Source organism: Cnephaeus nilssonii (assembly GCF_951640355.1).
Source record: "Cnephaeus nilssonii genome assembly, chromosome: 3".
In the NCBI taxonomy this organism is placed as follows: domain Eukaryota; kingdom Metazoa; phylum Chordata; class Mammalia; order Chiroptera; family Vespertilionidae; genus Cnephaeus; species Cnephaeus nilssonii.
Genome location: NC_137074.1, coordinates 57,060,057 through 57,079,229, shown reverse-complemented (window position 1 = coordinate 57,079,229; position 19,173 = coordinate 57,060,057). Strand labels below are relative to the sequence as shown.

The window sequence follows — 19,173 nt, the reverse complement described above, 5'->3', positions numbered from 1 at the left end:
TTTCCATTCAAATTGGTTTATCAACATGAACTGAAAACTATTAAAATTATCCAATAGAAGTTACATAATTTAAACATCCTACAGAAATGATGTTACCGTAATTTACAATTTTTAAAAACTCAGCCACACACAAAAAAAGTCAAAGCTAAAACCAAGATTTTTACTATGAATCAGTGCTTCTATTATCCTTCTGAAAGTTATATTTTAATGTGATGTCAAGGCAACACTGAAAGTTTTCCTTTAAATTAACCACCTAACTTGTCTCTAAAATTACAAAGAATCGAAGTCTTTTACAGGTCAAGTGCAGTAAACTAAAATGTCCTTTCAGCACAAAGCAGCACTAGAAAAATTAACAGTTATAAATGAGAGTTGACTAGTTTTGCAGTGGCTGCTCCATCAACGACAGACAAACATCAGACGGTACCCATCCAGAGCACAGACACGACTACAAGCTAGATGTGAAGACAGTGTCACAGGCTTGGCTGAAATGTCCATTGTTTTTGTTACCTTTTTACTTTAAATGAAGTGGATTTTTAAAAATCTAAATCAGGTCACATAAGTTGACTGCTTAAATGACAACATGATGAGGTACGAAAGCTCTGAATATCCCTAACGTTCAGCAGGATTTACCAGAGATGTATAAATAGCTTGTCAGGGGAACTTCCAAATACTTACACTATGGGGTTAAAATGAATTCTAGAAGAGGACAAGATTAAAGAGGATTAAAAGGATATTCTCTAAAACAGAAATGAGCAACTTTTCCTTCAGAATTCATTTTGAATAGCACATTAACAAATATAAATCTTCTCTGATAGTGTGTCCCAACATTGAGTCAAGATGGCCAACTAGCACCAAGAAGTCGTATGTTCAGTTGCAGTTCTCTTGGCAATTAAACTTATTTTTTCGTTCCAGTCCAAGCTCAAATGTAGATCACTGAAGACAGTACTGGAAGCGCCTTTTGCAGGTACAGATTGCAGTCATCATTAAATGAGCCAGAAGGTAGAAACTTTTTATTTTATGACAAGGGGGAGGGCAACTTGACTGGGCTATACTAACTAGTAGGAGATGAAATGAAATGATTAGGGAGGGAATAATGAGGTTATAAGAAAAAGATCACTGCCCTTATTTGGGTTAAACAGGTCATGTTGAGAAGATAGTTATTTGTTCAAGATAAGGATGCTACATTAAAGGAACATATATTCATATATGCAGCATGAATACATTAGAATCAAGCTGCACCCAATTAAGAAAAAAAAGTCCCTAAGTAACCTTTAAAAGTACGTGTTCTCTGCCAGTCACAGAGGGGAAAAGCACCTAGGGTGAACTTTACAATTTAATGAGGACCTTATCAGGACCACAAAGCCTGAAACATCTGTTTAAATGCAGAAACACAGCCTCTAATCACACTGGTGAAGTTGGGAAAATTGGAGGGTGTTTTTTTAATTATTATTTTGTTATTGAATTGCAGAATACAGTTTAGATTACTAAGGATTCTAAATCAATCTTCAACCAGCATTAGAACTGAACCACTTTCAAATCCTAAGACACAGAAGACCAAAGAGAAGCAATAGCCATACAGATTAATATGTGCCCCTCTGCTTTCTGCTCTAAGGAAATCTTCAAACCAGTATCACATGAGAGAATCAGTGTTAATTCTTCAGCATTCCTGACAACTAGAAAGCACATTCACTGAAGGCTAAAGGTGAGAGAGCAGATGGTTTAACTTTAATATCTGTGAAGAATGGCGCCAATAGAGGAAAGAAAACCATCCAATCTCAGTAAGAATTAATGCAAATTTGGCTAGAAAAAGCCACCAGGGTTCACTGTGGAAGAACGCATGAAAAGTACTCTGAAGTACACAACAGGTCTAAACATCTCCCTTGTTGCAAGTAGTTGTGTGAAATTCAAGATAAAGTTTTAGTCTTATCTTTTTAATGTCAGTATTTTTTCCCACTTAAAAGGGAATAAGGAGGAGTCCTCTTTTTTTCTGCCACAAAATAAGAAAGCCACATGAATATGTGTATATTTCCATGACTCTTATAATATAGAAGTGCAGATCTCCAAAGCCTAGGGATTTTCCTTAAGAGTGGGCCGTTCTGGTTACTCTTTCCTTAGAAGGATATTCCACCACAGAGAGCCAGAGGTTTTCCAGATGTGTGTGAGAGAGCAGGTGCGCAAGGCAAGCAAATGAGCGCAAACAGTATTATGGAAAACATTTGAGAAGTCAGCTCCATGAGGACTGTGGGCTCCACAAGAGGACGTGACTAGGTAGCCTGGTCTGACACAGGAACATGAAAGCAGTGTATTGCCTCAAAGCTGGAAACCTTCCATAGGAGCCTCACACTGCTGGAAGATGTACTGCTGCTGGCTAAGGTCAACCTGGGGTGCAATGCTGCTGTCCTCATCCTCGGTACCGAAGTAATGCTCGATAAGATCAAAGGCCTTCTGGTAGATATCCTGGTTTTCATGACTCTGTAAGAACTCAATTTTATCCAGACCTAGAATAAAGAATAAAGGAAAATCTGTTGTTTATCTATAGGAAATTCTAATGAAGCGATGTTTTGCCATATGTCTCCTTTCTTGAGGTAACGGAAGGCTCTCTTCTCCACTTATATCTCATATGTATTTTGTAATAGCATAGACAGTATTGCTAGGGATTACATCTGAATACCAGCACGTTACAAACTGACATCTTAAATGCATGTACAAACAACAGCCAGACCCCAGAAATAGCAATTTCCATAAGTCACCACGTCATCCAGTGCCAAGGGCAAGTCGCAGAAGAGTTCCTGCTGGACTATACCTATGGCCTAATTAATTCTTGGCTCTAGTTCTATCTACCTAGACACTGAGTTATTCAATATCATTACAGTGAAGGTGTAATATCCTTAAGTCAGTCAGAATCTGTTTTTATTGCTTTAACTTAGAAGTCCGACTAGAGCAATTAGCCAACACATTCCCTTTAAGGTCAAGCCCATCTGATCTTAATAAAATATTAACATCACTCAAAGGAAAAAATAACATTGCTCAATGGAAAAAATACATATTCATATACATATCCATATTAAAATATATAGAAATAAAAAAGTAACAATAGTTACCTCTGTGGAGAAACATCTCTAGATAAAGAACATTTTTCTTTTTTATACATTTCAAAATCCCTTACACTAAGTAGGTATAGCTTTTGTAATCATGTTTTTAAAAAAATAAGTTGTTAAAATCATTTTGGAAAACAATTCTGCATTAGCTTATAAATCTGAAAAATAAATGTACCCCCATGATCCCTAATTCCAATCTCAGGAATAAACAAACCCCAAAACAGTGGTTTTTAACCCAGACCATGCATTAAAATCACTTAGGCAACTTAAAAGGTTAAAGTACATTAGTAAACTGATTATTAAGAATACAGCAAAGACTGAGATAGAAGAATGAGGAAACCAAGTGACTCTAAGATGAAACTCTCAGGAACTCTTTAGGAACACAGAAACTGAGGGTGCAGTGCAAAATCAGAACTTTCAATCTTACAAGAGCAAAGGAGTCAGGCATCATATACAGTAGATATGGGTGTTCTTGAGCCTCAGATGGATTAGTTAAGAATGCAAGAGTACCCACAAGGAAAAGCAGTCAGAAAATTGGGAAGAGCCTAGTGTAAAACTGGTTAAATTGAAGGGGACTTGCTTCTCTTTGTATTTACATACTAAACATTATAATTCACAAGAAAACAATTTTTTGTATGTGTTTGCTAATGACAGATGTGGACAGGCCAGAAAAGCAAAGAGAAAAAGAAAATAATTTTAGGACATCTGTTTAATACTCTATCTTACCATAAGCTTCTTCAATCAGAGCACAGTAAGGATTAATGCCAGTGCCGTTTCTTTTGGCTTCTTGTTCTCCAAGCCTTAGGATATTTTCCAAGCCGTTTAGGGCAACCTGTACAATCTTAGAGTCCATGACTGTGAGGAGATCACAGAGTGGCTTGATACAACCCAGTTCTACGAGGTATCTAAAGTAATAAAAAGAGTACTTTAGTCAAAGCTTTTAATTCAATAAAACTTATTAGGTTGGTGAAAGGATCATCCTCAACTTGACTACAGAAATAAAAAAAGGGCACCTATTGAACCATACTCTACACCTTACCACACACAAAAAGCACAAATAAATGAAACAGTTCTCTAGCAGCCAGTTCCATTCTTCTTTCCTTCCACAATTACTGGACTCCAAGAAACTGGAATACTCTCTTTCTCTGAACATGCGCAACTAATACAATAGAATAGTTTTGTTTCTATAGGTAACTGCACCTCTGAAATATGACACACTTGCTGCGAAAGCCAGCACAACATGCCCAACAGGCCACTCTATTTTGTACAAAGAACTCTTAAATATTAAATAAATCAACTCAATGTAAAAATGGGCAAATGATCTGAACATACACCCCCAAAGATATACAATGGCAAATAAGCATATAAAAAGATGCTCAACTCATATACAGGGTATCCGCAAAAAAATGTATACACACATTGAATAATTATAAAGACAGTGCTTATTAAGATACATTTCATTTTCAAAATGTAATAGAATCAGCTGTTAAAGTGTGTATACATATTTTTGGGACACACTATATATATCATTAGGGGGCTATAAATTAAAACAATGATACTACAGACCTATTGCAATGGCACAAACCCAAAACACTGACAATACCAAATCCTGATAAGGACGTGGAGCAATAGAAACTCATATTTTTTTGTTGGTGAGAATGCAAATTAGGATAAACCACTTTGAAAGATAGCTTGTCAGTTTTTTACAAAGCTTTCTATACAATCTGGCAATCTTACTCCTAGGTATTTACCCAATGAGGTAGAAACTTATGTTCACACAAAAACCTATACACCAATACGGCTCAGTGGTTGAGCATCAACCTATAAACCAGGAGGTCATTGTTCGATTCCTGGTTGGGGCACATGCCTGGGTTGTGGACTCAATCCCCAGTTTGGGGTGTGCAGAAGGTAGCCGATCAATGATTCTCTCTCATCAATAATGTTTCTATCTCTCTCTTCCTCTCCCTTCCTCTCTGAAATCAATAAAAATACATTAAAATCATCATAATAAAAGGCTAATATGCAAATGGCCATCACACCATGATGCTGTAACAATCGATCAGCAGGGACCTGAGGCTGCGTGGTGCCAGGCCGGGCTGGGGGACCTGAGGCTGCGCGCCCCCAGGGTGGGACTGGCCGGGTCTGGGTCTCGCCCAATGGGGGTGGGCCGGCCAGGTCTCGGTCTGGTGCGATTTCAAGGCACTCGCGTGAGTGGGCAGGGACTTGACTCTGGCTCCCACGGTGTGCCCCAGACTCTGACAAGAGAGAGATTTTCATATACATTTTACTAATTTTCTTTCATCTCTGACACTTCTATTATAGAGAAAGGGCAAATAGCAACATTAAAATATTTCCTCTAATTAATTCCCTTTTAATGTGCACGAATTTCATGCACCGGGCCACTAGTAAATAAAGACCACTAGAGTGGTTTGTTTATATTTGGTTAATTTAGCATAGAATTATGGATATTTTCTATAATTGAAATCCATCTACATCTTGTCTTCCCAACAAGAAAGAGAAGCCACATAGATATCTTTATCAGAAAGCCAGTCTATTTTCTATAATTTGGACTATCATATTTTCATAAGAATCTTTTTAAGAAAACGCTTCATCTAATTATTAAGAAACTGCTACGCAAAATTTTAAAAAGGGTAGTAGCTATTCTCTTCTCTAACTGAGCAAAATATCCCGAATACTTTCTGATGAAAGCTACCACAGTATTTTATAAATGTTTTAAAAATACGTATGTGTACAGTTTAACCACTTCAATTAAGAAAACAGATTTGGTATACAATAAAGAGACCATTAATAATTACAAATCTTAATTTGAACATAAAACTTGACTATTAACTGTTCCAAACTTCTATAGTATTGCACATGACTGCCATCTGGTGGTGGCATACTGGCAATCATGGTACATACATTAAGGCCTCAACATTGTCCATAGGTTCTACAACTTTTAAGCGAAACAGCACATAACAAAACCAATTTTACCACAGGCTCATTTATATAAACAAGAGTTAAGTTTCTACGCTATAACAAAATGGTATTCAAGGACTTGCTATACCGCAGAACCATAATCTTGAAACAAGACCTAACCTCATACAAGACCACTTGAAAGTCTTCCATTAATAACCTATCCATGATGAATTTTACCAAAATAGCTGTTGCATGTGTTAACCTATTTATAAATTTTACTATTTCATGTAAATACTTATCTTCCATACCTGATCAATTTCTGAAATGTTAGGATTACTTTGCCTTTTCATTTTTAAATTTTCAACAGAGCAATAAAAATTAGCATTGATTCTGTGCCTACATTTAAACCACCAAAGCAGCAACATGAGAGGTAGCTGTTTCCCTGATACTACATATGAGGAAGGGGCTGATGCTTTAACACTCATCGGAAATCATCTTCCCCTCATCTGAATTTCCCATAAAGAAAGTTAAGGCAGCCCTAGCTGGTTTGGCTCAGTAGATAGAGCATAGGCCTGCAGACTGAAGGGTCTCAGGCTCGATTCCAGTCAAGGGCACATGCTCAGGTTGCTGGCTTGATCCCCAGTAGGGGGCAGGCAGGAGGCAGCCAATCAATGGTCCTCTGTCATCATTGATGTTTCTCTCTCTCTCTCTCTCTCTCCCTCCCTCTCCCTCTCCCTTCCTCTCTGAAATTTATATATATATTTAAAAGTTAAGTCAAGCTAAGAGTTGAGGATTCATTTTTATCTTCATCACTACTCGTTTATTCTATCTGAGGTACTGAATGTCCATAATTTAGCATTTAATTATATAATATTCTTTTGAGGAATTAATTCCTGTCCACATATTTTTTCCAATTACAGTTTACATTCAGTATTTTTTTGTATTAGTTTCAAGTATACAGCACAATGATATACTTGACAAAGTGTTTCCCCAGTATTTCCAGTACCCATCTGGCACTATACACAGTTATTACAATATTATTGACTATATTCCTTGTCCTGTATTTTACATCTCATCCCCATGACAATTTTGTTAACCACCCATTTATACTTCTCAATCCCTTCACCTTTTTCACCCAGTCCCCAACCCCCCTCCCCTCTGGCAACCCTGAGTCTGTTCTCTGTATCTATAACTCTATTTCTGTTTTGTTTGTTCTTTAGATTCCACATATAAGTGAAATCATATGGTATTTGTCTTTCCCTGTCTGAGTTATTTCACTTAGTATAATACCCTCTAGGTTTATCCATACTGTCACAAATGGTAAGATTTCATTATTTTTCACGATTCCTACCCATACAAATGCCTTTTCTAGCCATCCTATGTAATAAAAGGCTAATATGCAAATCGACTGAATGGCAGAACGACCGGTCGCAATGACGCATGCTGACCACCAGGGGGCAGACACTCACCGCAGGGGCTGGCCCCTGGTGGTCAATGCGCTCCCACAGTGGGAGCGCCGCTCAGCCAGAAGCCCTAAGCTGGGCTCACAGCTGGCGAGCGCAGCGCGTGGTGGTGGTGGGAGCCTCTCCCCCCTCCACAGCCACTGGACATCCCCCGAGGGCTCCTGGACTGTGAGAGGGCGCAGGCCAGGCTGAGGGATGCCCCCTGCCCCCAGTGCATGAATGTCATGCACCGAGCCTCTAGTACTATATAACAAAAGGCTAATTTGCAAATTGTCCCCTCGGGAGTTCGACCGGGAGTTCGATCGCTCGCTATGACATGCGCTGACCACCAGAGGACAGCGCAGAACATGGCAGGCGACCAGTGGCGGAGGTGGGGCGCTGAGGGAGTGAGGGAAGGAGGCAGCGGGGAGGTAGGGAACCTGATCAGCCCTGATTGCCGGCCAGGCCTAGGTACCCTACCCATGCACGAATTTCATGCACCGGGCCTCTAGTTAAGATTATAAGCTGCTACTACCCAAGAGGCCATTTAAGTCTTAAGCTAATACAAATCTTTCTCTCTCTTTACTGTATACTATAGTACTTTAGGAGACACTTGCCTCCACTGAATTTGGTACTTTACCCTAAGATATACCTCTCTTTCAAGTCTGGTCCAATTAAGCCATTTAAACTAGAAGGAGCAAGAGTTAACTATTAATGCTGGACTCTAAGGATTCTACATGTAACCTTCTAGACTACTCAAGATGTTTCTAACCATGCAGCTCCAGAGTGCGCTGAAGCCACCCCTGTAATTATTTCTGCTTCAAACCTCAACTTTGCCGTACTTCTCACATCCCAGAATTTGTTTCTGCAAGAAGGCATGGGAAAGGTATAAGGAATAAAACACCTATTTGTGTCTAATTATGAAACTGAGAATAATCTTCCAGGAGGCTAGAATTGAGTATTCTTAAATGGTAGAGAAAATAATTTTTCCTTTAATTTATAAGATGCTACCTGGTTAGTACTTACTTGATCTGTTCAGCTGATCCTCCAGAAGTTGCATTTGTGATGGCCCAAGCAGCTTCTTTCCTTGTCCGAAACTCAGCAGTTTGTAATATACTAATGAGGGCTGGGAAAATGTTGCCATCTATCACAGTCTGAAATTAAAGAAAACATTAAATGGGAAGAAAAAGTATAAGATTTGTAATGTCTAACCACTATGGTGTACATGTGAAACTAATATAAAATATTAAATGTCAACTGCAATTTACAAATAATGAAACAAAAATTTATAAGTGTTCATGATATGCCCTGGCTGCTATAGCTCAGTTGGTAGAGCATCATCCCGTGCACCAAAAAGTCTCGAGTTCGATTCCCAGTAAGGGCACATGCCTGGGTTTTGGGCTCACACCGCAGTAGGAGGCAACCCTGAGGCAGCTGATCGATATTTCTCTCTCTCCCTTCCTCCCTCTCAAAAATCAATAAAACATGTTTTTTTTAAAAAGTGTTCATGATACTAATTATAACATTTCAGGTGGTTTCACTAATGACATCCCTCCCCCTGTTAAAAATAAATAGGAAGGAGTTAAATCCTCATTATCCTTAACCTTTTGGTCATACTTGATATCAATAGCACCCTCTCTGGAGTCTGTGACCTTATAATCTAGTTTTACCTCTGAGATTTATCTTTTATTATCCTGTCTTGGTCCACCCATAATAAAAGTTCAATTCTTTGTTCCTCTGCTATTATCATTTCTCTCATAGCATCCACCCTGACATTGTGTGTTGTAACTCTCTGGTTTTAACTCCCTTCTCACAGGAGCCCCAACCCAGGATGGCCAACAGCTTACTTTAGATCTGCTAATCGCCTCAAACACAACATCTGGCCTCTATACCAGGTTTCCTTTCAAATCTGTCAAATTCACAAAGGCTCTCTTTGTATTTATTCTAAATTCAATCTTTCACCACATCTTTTACATTTTCAATTTAAAATGCTCTGGGTGCATCCTTTCCTTTCCTTTAGCACTGCCACCATCCTGTTCCAAGCCACCACCTCAATCCAGATTACCAGAATAGCCTTTAGTTGAACAGAGTACTTTTACTCAATCCCTCTCATCTACTAATACTAAAGTAGTGTTCCTCAAATTATTTTCTTCATGTTTCTCCTTAGCTCAAGTACTAAAATTGGTTCATATTATTTCCTACATAAAATTAACCTGAGTGCTACATAACAGTCTGGTGCATAGCAAGCAATCAACTGCAGTTGAAATCACCTTGTATGTAAGCTATGAACTGCAATAGCTACCAATGTCAGTCCCTGATAGCATTCTGTTAGGGGATGATTAATCCATGCTTTCCTGGACGAGAACTTTTTCTATTACACCAATGAGAGAAGTAAGCAAAGTTTAGCAGAAAAACACTTAATCTTGGTTCTGTCATTTACTCAAAATGCTCTGGAGCAAATCATTTTATTTCTCTGAGTCCCAGTTTCATCTATAAATAAGAATGCTGGATTAGATGACCTCTATGATTCCACTCAGCTCAAAATCTCATAAATTGTTTTTCAACCTGTTGTTCCAGCCTTTCTCATGGTCTACCTTAGACCACTGCTAATCTTCCACTTGGGTTATTCTCTCACTGATCTATATATATAAAACCCTAATATGGAAATAGACCAAACGGCAGAACAACCGAACAACCAGTTGCTATGACTTGCACTGACTACCAGGGCGTGTGCGCGGATCGTGGCAGGCATTGGCCACGTGGGATGGTGGAGCAGGTGAGCGGGGTGCCAGACCAAGGCGGGGCACCGGTCTCTGTCATCGGGGCGAGCCTCTGGTGGTTACTGAAAATTCTGTTACGGTGCGCCGTGGTCCCGCCTGGTGCTCGCACTTGCTGCCGGTGCCAGCCCCACTCGCACCCACTACCGGCGCTGGAGCTGCCGCTAGGCACCAGCCCCAATCGCTTGGCGCCATCAAGCAGCTGCTGGCCCCGATTGCCCCTCAGGGCTTCTCCACCTCTCCCTGCTCCTGAAGGGCGATCGGGGCAGCAGCCACCACTCACACCCACTGCTGGTGCCGGCCCCAATCGCTGTGTGCCGTCAGCAGGTGCAAGTGGCAGCAGCGGGAGCAGGGCTGCCAGCAGACAGGGGACCGGGAGCCACGGTTGGAGGGCCAAGACCCGCCCCTGTGCCCACCACAGCATTATGGCCCACGGTTCCTTTCAAGGTGCACTGGGCTCCTAGTATAAGAATAAAAGGAAAGCACAGATAACCAGCTAGAGAAAAATGGGTCCCCAAGGGTTCATGAAAAATTAAAGCAATCTAATACATGAGTCCAATAGAAAATAAGTGTTTTACTTGGCAAGAGTAAAGCTAACCTGTTTAGCATAAAGTCCAACAAAACTGCAAGAATACAAGACACTATTACACAATCTTGGAAAATCATCAAATATTAAAGGCAGAGGGAAATACCAAGGCCCAAGTATAAGTTCAAAAGACTTATCTTCTTTAAAGTAGGTTTTTTTTAAAAATAAGATGCAGACTGACCAAGTAAGAGAACAATGTTGGCAGTAAGTGGCCTCCAAGGCAATCATTAAAATATATATTTTAATGATTGACAGAAAAAAAATGGACATATCCATAAAAATATGCAAAAAAAAAAAAAAACAACCAAAAAAAACCCCCACAGATGCTATGAAATTACCTGGATCTGGGCCCTATTTCCTGCTGTGATATTTGATATTGTCCAACATGCTTCCTTTTTGATAGATTCCTTTGGACTACTCAGCAAATGCAATAAACTCTGCAGAGCGGAGCAATTCAAAATTACCTAAAATGAGAAGTTTGAAAATTTTACTTATTGATGCAAACAAATATAAGTAAATCTTTACAAAAACTTTATTTTAGGAAAAAGGCAAAGAAATAACTTACTGTCTCCCCTTGAAATTTTAGAAACAAATAACTTTATATATGTAAAAAAGTATTCACTGCTAGTAAGAATTAGTTTCTATGATTATCAAAGCAGTTTCATTGTACACATTCTCAACTACTAAAACCATACTTAGTAAGACATAATAATGTCTTAGTTATTTACTTTTCTATCCCTACAGCATATTAAAATGCCTTTGAATGGGTACTATATCAAGTGGCCAAAAATTAAGAAGTGGTCTCAGAATTTTAAGTCCTCTGATAACCCTCTAACTGGTAGTCAATGAACCAATATATACTTAATGAAGCATTATAAGATAAAAAGATAAAAAGAATATCTCCCCAGCTACCAAACAGCTTACAAAGGTGAGAGAGATAAGATATGAAGGAGAGCTACTCTACCAAAATTAAAATCATAAAGTTGTCATGATTAAAATAATAGGTGGCTGGCTCAAGAATCAACCACCGAACAACAGAATAACAAGTCCAAAAGCAAATGCAGATATTTATAAAGAATTAAGTATATAAGTAAAGTTAATCCTTTCCTCCTACAGTAACTGGTGGTCTTATTTAATAGCTGTTACTAGAATAAAGGAGTTGAAAACATTTTTTAAAAACCAGTTCTTAACCCTAGTTATAAAAATAAATTTTGTAGTTGGTTTAATGAGTAAATATAAAAGAGAAATCATAAAACAGAAGAAAATCTCAGTAAATAGCTGGTTTTGGAATAGTGAAGAACTTTTCAAGCATAAAAACCAATGAAAAAATGGGAAAATCAACAGATAAGAGGGCTGCTATCTTTAATATGTAATGGTAAGAAACTAAAATTTTAATAGAAAATTATCTCACAATGAAAGAAATGCAAATTAAAAGGAAGTCCTTTTTTTTGCCAGTTAAATTAATATACCTAAAAAAAAAAAACTTTAAACAAATACAACCTTTCTAAATAACAGTATAAAATATGTCACAAAGTAACTTTTCAAATATCAAAACACGTGGTCTGAAAAATAAACACATCAGAAGTTAAACATAATACTTGGGGAAGAGTTGTCAGGAAAAGACTTCATAGGGAGTGTGGGTAAGATTTCAAAAGCAAAGAAGAGAAAGGAATCTCCAACATTTACAGGGAACTCATACAACTTAACAAAAGGAAGATAAACAACCCAATCAAAAAATGGGCAATGGACCTCAATAGATATTTTTCGAAAGACAGAAGGCCAAGAGACATATGAAAACATGCTCAAAGTCACTAATCATGTGAGAGATGCAAATCAAAACGACAATGCGGTACCATCTTACACCTGTCAGAATGGCTATCATCAACAAATCAACAAACGACAAGTGCTGGCGAGGATGCAGAGAAAAAGGAACCCTCGTGCACTGCTGGTGGGAATGCAGACGGGTGCAGCCACTGTGGAGAACAGTATGGAGTTTCCTCAAAAACTAAAAATGGAACTCCCATTTGACCCAGTGATCCCACTTCAGGAATATATCCCAAGAAACTAGAAACATCAATCAGAAAGGATATATGCACCCCTATGTTCATAGCAGCACAATTCACCAAAGCTAAGATTTGGAAACAGCCTAAGTGCCAATCAGCAGATGAGTGGATTAAAAAATTGTGGTACAGAGAAACCAAGATGGCGGCATAGGTAAACACCTAAACTGCTGCCTCGCACAACAATTTCAAAACTACAACTAAAAGACAAAACGTCCATCACCCAGAACCACGGGAAAGCTGGCTGAGTGGAAGTTCTACAACTAGAAAGAAAGAGAAAAGAGCATTGAGATGTGCACAAGCTCTGAAAAGCTGAGGTACGGAGGCACGTGAATCAGGCTGGTGGTGGGCGATTGGATGTGCTGCTTTTTTCAACCCAAAGGGAGACAAGCTCCCAATTACTCTGAAGTCCAGTTTCTGGGGAGACGCTGGACTGTCGGCCATCAGTTCGGAAAGTGAGGGTGACTTTCTTGCAGAGATGCGCCCAGCAATCATTGTTTACTGCGGTGCAGGACGCGGGGACTTGGAAATGCGGGAACACAGAGAAGGCTGACTGGCAACCACCACTGTTTGCCACGCCCTAGCCTAGTGACGCCCTAAGACCCCGCCCCACACAATCTACAAACACACCCAAGCTCCACATAGCCGACTTTTGCATAAAAATGGCCTGCCCTATCCCAGCTTAACCAAACAAACTGCAACTCCAGTCAGACAGCTCCAAAACCTCCAAACCCCAAGCAAAGAGGAGAAAACTGTAGTTCCCACTGAGAACCCCAAACAAAAGTAATCCAAAGAGGATCACACCAAGACACATCATAATTAAAATGCCAAGAGCAAAAGACAAAGAGAGAATATTAAAAGCAGCAAGAGAAAAACAATTAGTTACCTACAAGGGAGCACCCATACGATGTCAGCTGATTTCTCAACAGAAACTATGCAGGCCAGACGGGAGTGGCAAGAAATATTCAAAGTGATGAATAGCAAGAACCTACAACCAAGATTACTCTACCTGCCAAAGCTATCATTCAGAATTGAAGGTCAGATAAAGAGCTTCACAGATAAGAAGAAGCTAAAGGAGTTCATCACTGCCAAACCAGTATTATATGAAATGCTGAAAGGTAACCTCTAACAAGAGGATGAAGAAGAAAAGGGTAAAGATAAAAATTATGAACAACAAATACATATCTATCAACAAGTGAATCTAAAAATCAAGTGAATAAAAAATCTGATGAACAGAATAAACTGGTGAATATAATAGAATCAGGCATAGAAAGGGAGTGGACTGACAATTCTCGGGGGGAAAGGGGTGGGGGGGGCGGGAAGAGACTGGTCAAAAATCATACACCTATGGATGAGGACAGTGGGGGGGGAGGTAAGGGCAGAGGGTGGAGTGGGAACCGGGTGGAGGGGAGATATGGGGGGGAAAAGGAGAAATAATTGTAATAATCTGAACAATAATGATTAAATTTAAAAAAAATAAATAAAAATAAAATCACTGATTAGCTGCCTCCTGCATGTCCCCTACTGGGGATTGAACCCACAACCCGGGCATGTGCCCTTGACCGGAATCGAACCTGGGACACTTCACTCCCCAGGCTGACGCTCTATCCACTGAGCCAAACCAGCTAGGGTGAAGCTTATTTCTTTTTATATATATATATATTTTACTGACTTTTTACAGAGAGGAAAGGAGAGGGATAGAGAGTTAGAAACATTGATGAGAGAGAAACAATCTATCAGTTGCCTCCTGCACACTCCCTACTGGGGATGTGCCTGCAACCAAGGTACATGCCCCTGACCGGAATCGAACCTGGGACCCTTAAGTCCGCAGACCGATGCTCTATCCACTGAGCCAAACCGGTTAGGGCAGGGTGAAGCTTATTTTTAAGAGGAAAATAAATAATGTGAACAAGGTTATTTTAAGAAAGGTTAAGCTGTTATTAGAATAAATCGAGGGGGATAAATGCTTGGGAGAGTAGGAAGATAAATCAGGTGGGTACAGCAACAACCTTTGTGTGGAAAAAAAAACAGGAACCAAAATAAGATGATAGGACATGGATCTGGCAACATTAAGATAAGACATGGATAAGATAACAGTAAGAATCAACAAGACCTGGTGACTTACTATATAAAGTGTGAGAGATATGGAAACATCAAATATGACTGCAAAATTTCAAGTGTGGATGAAGAGTTGTATCTTTAATTGTTGTATCTTTAATTGCAATGGAAAAAATCAAGAGTTGGAATATGCTTTGTGGGGGAAGAACATAAATTGTAAGAGACAAATGTGAGACATGCAAGCAGAAATATCTAACAGGCTACTGGATACATGGTCTGAAACTTAAGAGAAAGTCAGAATTGATGTATAGATTCAGAACTTCATTCAATAAATATTTTAGTTCCTATATATTGTGTCAGAAACTATTAGATTACAGAGGCATAAAAATGAACAAGATTGACACAGATTCCCCTCTAGAAGCTTACAATCAGTGATTAGACAGCTATAATACAGTGGCAATTAGTTACAATACAGTGTGATAAGTGCCATGATGGATGAAATAAAAGAAGGAGCACATAACTTAAGAGTATGACAGCAAACAAGGCTTCTCAGAGAAAATAGTTTTGTCATATCAAGACCTGAAGATGAGAAGACAGGGGCAAAGTGTGGATACATGTGAGGTAGTGGTCAAAGCAGGAATGGGGGGTAGAGATATGTTCCATGCAGAGGGAAGAAAGCATGTGTTAAGGCTGAGAGCTAAGTGTGGTCATAGCTAATTCAGGGGAAAAAACAGCCAGAGCATATAGAATTTGGTGTGGGAATGGGAATATAGAAACATAGCAATACACTGAAAGGGTTACAAATACAGAAAGTACAAAGGACAATATATTGAAAGCCTCCTTTCCATTCCAGTATCCCAGACTTCCAGTTCTCTACAGAGACAATATTATTAGTTTCCTATGTATCCTTCCAGAGAAGTTTTATGCAAACATAATAAAACGTATAGTATACTGAGTATTCTGGGTTTTTTTCCCTTTCCTCCCTCTGCCCCTTGGTTTGTTTGGTTGGATTTTCAGGTTGTTGTGTGTGTTTTTTTGAGTGTTTAATTCAAACCTATATTTGTAGTTTCTGAAATGTTGACCCACAGACCACTTTCTTGTTACACGTGTATCAATGAAAACAAAAGGCAGAGAATCAATGACATCTCTACACACACAAAAAAAAGGCTTTTAAAACATTCTTTAAAAATATACATTTTACAGTCTTTGCACCTCACCAAAGGTGGCGATGTAACAAATATACTAGCTTAGTTCTCCTCACTGTTTAACAAGGTCTACTACCTACCTGTTATAAACACTTTCCTTTCTAGATTTCTCCAGGGCTTTGTCCATGGTTTTCTCCTTCTCCCCTTGACATTTGGGACAATACACTTGCTGTGTGGTTTATGATTCAGTCCTACACAGGGGAAGTGGAACTGTTCATTGGGGTACTCATCAATCATTTCTCCATAGGAGAACTTTTTGCACAGACAGTAAGTGGGCTGATCTGGTTGAATGGGAAGGTCTACGGGGTATGCTTCCCTCTCTGCTTTGGCCTTGAAGCATTTCTTTTCTTGGAGGCCTTTGCTTTCTTCTCCTTGGGCGTTCTTGAGGTGATGTCATAATGGTCGTGATTATTAGTTGCATTCTCCCGATTCACGTTGTTGTCCTGCTGCCAGGACCTCTTATTACTGAAGTTTTCTGCCTATGTGACTGTCTCATTCTTGTACCTACCCTGGCTGGCTTTGCCACTGTGGCCAGTGGAGTCACTAACCTTTTGGTGTGCCTCAAAGAGTTCCACGTGACTGTCCACCTGCCTGGTCCAGTTCTCCAGCACTCTACCATCCGACTCATAATCTAGATCTTCCTGAATCAGGGCTCTCTGAATGCAGTGCAGCATTTTCCTCTTCTGAATTCTGTCTGTCTCCCACTTAAACTTCTAAAAATACTGATCTATTTCCTTGAGAATTTGCTTCCCCTGCTCCTCAAGGCCCCTGGATCGGGGGCCAGGACAGGAGGCTTGAGCTGTATCCTGAGCCAGCAGCTTGGCTAACTAGCCACTTCCTCGGCCCTGAGGCACTGCTATTGCTCCACAGCCCTTCCTTGTTTTTCTTTATAAACAACTAGAGGCCCTATGCACAAAATTTGTGCAAGAGTAGGCTTTCCTTCCCCCGGCTGCTGGCACTGGCTTTCCTCTGGCACCCGGGACCCGGGCTTCCCTCGAAGCTCCGGCTTCATTCAGAAGATCATCTGGAAGGACATCTGGTCTAATTAGCATATTATGCTTTTATTATAGATAATAGAGGCCCGATGCACAAAATTTGTGCAAGGGACCCAGCCCCTACCCCAGGCTGCCTCTGCCTCGGCCCCTGGCGCTGCGGCTTCATCCAGGTCATCTGGTCTAATTAGCATATTATGCTTTTATTATTATAGATAACTTGGAGAGCTTTCTATATCAATGATTAAGAACCTCTTCCTTCTATTGCATAGTATTCCATTATATAGTTACCAGATTTTATTTTTATTTATTTTTAAATGTTTTTATTATTGATTTTAGAGAGAGAGTAAGGGATAGAAATAGAAACATCGATGAGAGAAGAAACATCGATTGGCTGCCTCCTACATGCCTCCCACCAGGAATCTAGCCAGCACCTGGGCATGTGCCCTTAATAGGAATTGAACTGGAGATCTCCTGGTTCGTGGGTCGATGTTCAACCACTGAGCCACTCCAGCCCTACGATACAGCTGCCAGATTTTAAATGATCTTAAACATCATCCAAGGACAATAGAAGGCCATAAAAAGATTATAAGTAAAAGATACGTGATCAGATTTGTGTTTTACAAGCATCCTTCTGGTAACATGGGAATGGTACAAGAAATGTCTGAACTAAGCACTATAAGAGATAAGTAGAGATGGAATAACAGAGTTAAAGACTGATGAGAGTAGGGAAGAAGAATCAAACTGATGTCCAGGTTTTTGCCTCAGTTAACTGTCGGTGCCATTCACTGAAAACGGGAACATAAATAAGCAGAGGCCCAAATATATAAGGGAAAACAATGAGTACCCTAATGAATAGAATAAATTTAAAGAACATATGAGAGTTTGAAGACAGAACAAATTCAATCTTCCTTAATTTTAGAGATTAGAAAAGTAAAGACATTAAAATGTCTGTTGAAAGTAAATGGTGGTTAAGAAAAAGCAAGGTAAGGCTAAAACCTAATTCTCAAAGTGATGGCTGAATTTATAAAAAGATCAGTGAATGAGGCTGAAGGATTATCTCCTGGAGAATTCCCACAAAAAGGAAGAAACAGAAAAAGGAGCTCACTAAAGGAAAATAATAAGTCAGGAGACCCAAAATACTTCAACACCACAACAGCCTAAGAAGATCATTTAAAAATGACAGCAATGTGCCAATGTACCTAAGAGATAAAAAAGGAAAATGGCTAGGCCAATCCACTGTGAGTAATGTATCTGGATACAGAAGTTGAATGGAGTGACATTAGGAACTAGAAGGGAAGAATCCTCCTCACACAGGAGACTTACTGACCATATACAAAAAGGAGAAAATTATCAGAGATGATGAGATAAAGATGACAGAGATGGAGAAAAGATGCTAATGAAGGGTTCAAATGCTCACAAGAACCATTTCAAATAGGAGTAGTAGGAAAGAAACCTGCCCGACCAAAGGTTAAGTTAAATCATAGGGGAACCCAAAATTTCTACAAGTACCACGTCAAAACAGAGATAACAAAGGTAGTGAAAGTAGTTGCCCAATTTTTTTGTTTGTTTTACTTGCCTAATTTTTAACAAACATTAATGAAACAAAGTATTAATTTTCTCCAATAATATGGAATTTAATAGTATAATAGAAACTTAATCATGGGATTCATGTACTATTTTTGAAGGGAAAAAAAAGTTGTCACATATTCATACCTGTGTCTGAATATCATCCCCTGTGACAATGTTTCCCACAGCCCGCAAAGCAGGAGAAACCACTTTGTAATCATTATGCCTGCAACCATAAAAAAAAAAAAAAAAAAAAGTTATTTCTAACAATTCTATCCTTAGTTTATTTTCCGTAGGGCTAAAATACAAACTAAATAACATGTGATAGAAAGGTACTGATGGTGGTTATTAAGGGAACCCTATCATGATGACAGAATGTTTGCTGTCCCCTAGAAGAGCTGACTCTCCGTTATTTAGTATTTTTGGATAAAAAACTACAAATCTTTCCTAATAATATTTCTCAGGTA

The 19,173-nt window shown here is 39.2% G+C and overlaps 1 protein-coding gene and 1 pseudogene across 2 annotated transcripts in view; both read right to left on the bottom strand.

Moving 5' to 3' along the window:
• KPNA1 (karyopherin subunit alpha 1) overlaps positions 1–19,173 on the bottom strand; it is an 80,853-nt gene that overhangs the window by 4,494 nt on the left and 57,186 nt on the right. The window contains exons 10-14 of the mRNA XM_079765675.1: positions 18,854–18,932; positions 11,161–11,286; positions 8,486–8,613; positions 3,825–4,003; positions 1–2,498 (exon numbers count right to left, since the gene is read on the bottom strand). The exon at positions 1–2,498 is cut by the window's left edge and continues 4,494 nt beyond it. Coding sequence (XP_079621801.1) covers positions 2,311–2,498; positions 3,825–4,003; positions 8,486–8,613; positions 11,161–11,286; positions 18,854–18,932 — 700 coding nt within the window. The 3' untranslated portion in view covers positions 1–2,310. The remainder of the gene's footprint in view (positions 2,499–3,824; positions 4,004–8,485; positions 8,614–11,160; positions 11,287–18,853; positions 18,933–19,173) is intronic.
• Positions 12,784–18,835, bottom strand: LOC307096137 (inhibitor of growth protein 1-like; annotated as a pseudogene). Its single transcript has one exon. The product of its transcript is annotated as an inhibitor of growth protein 1-like (transcript).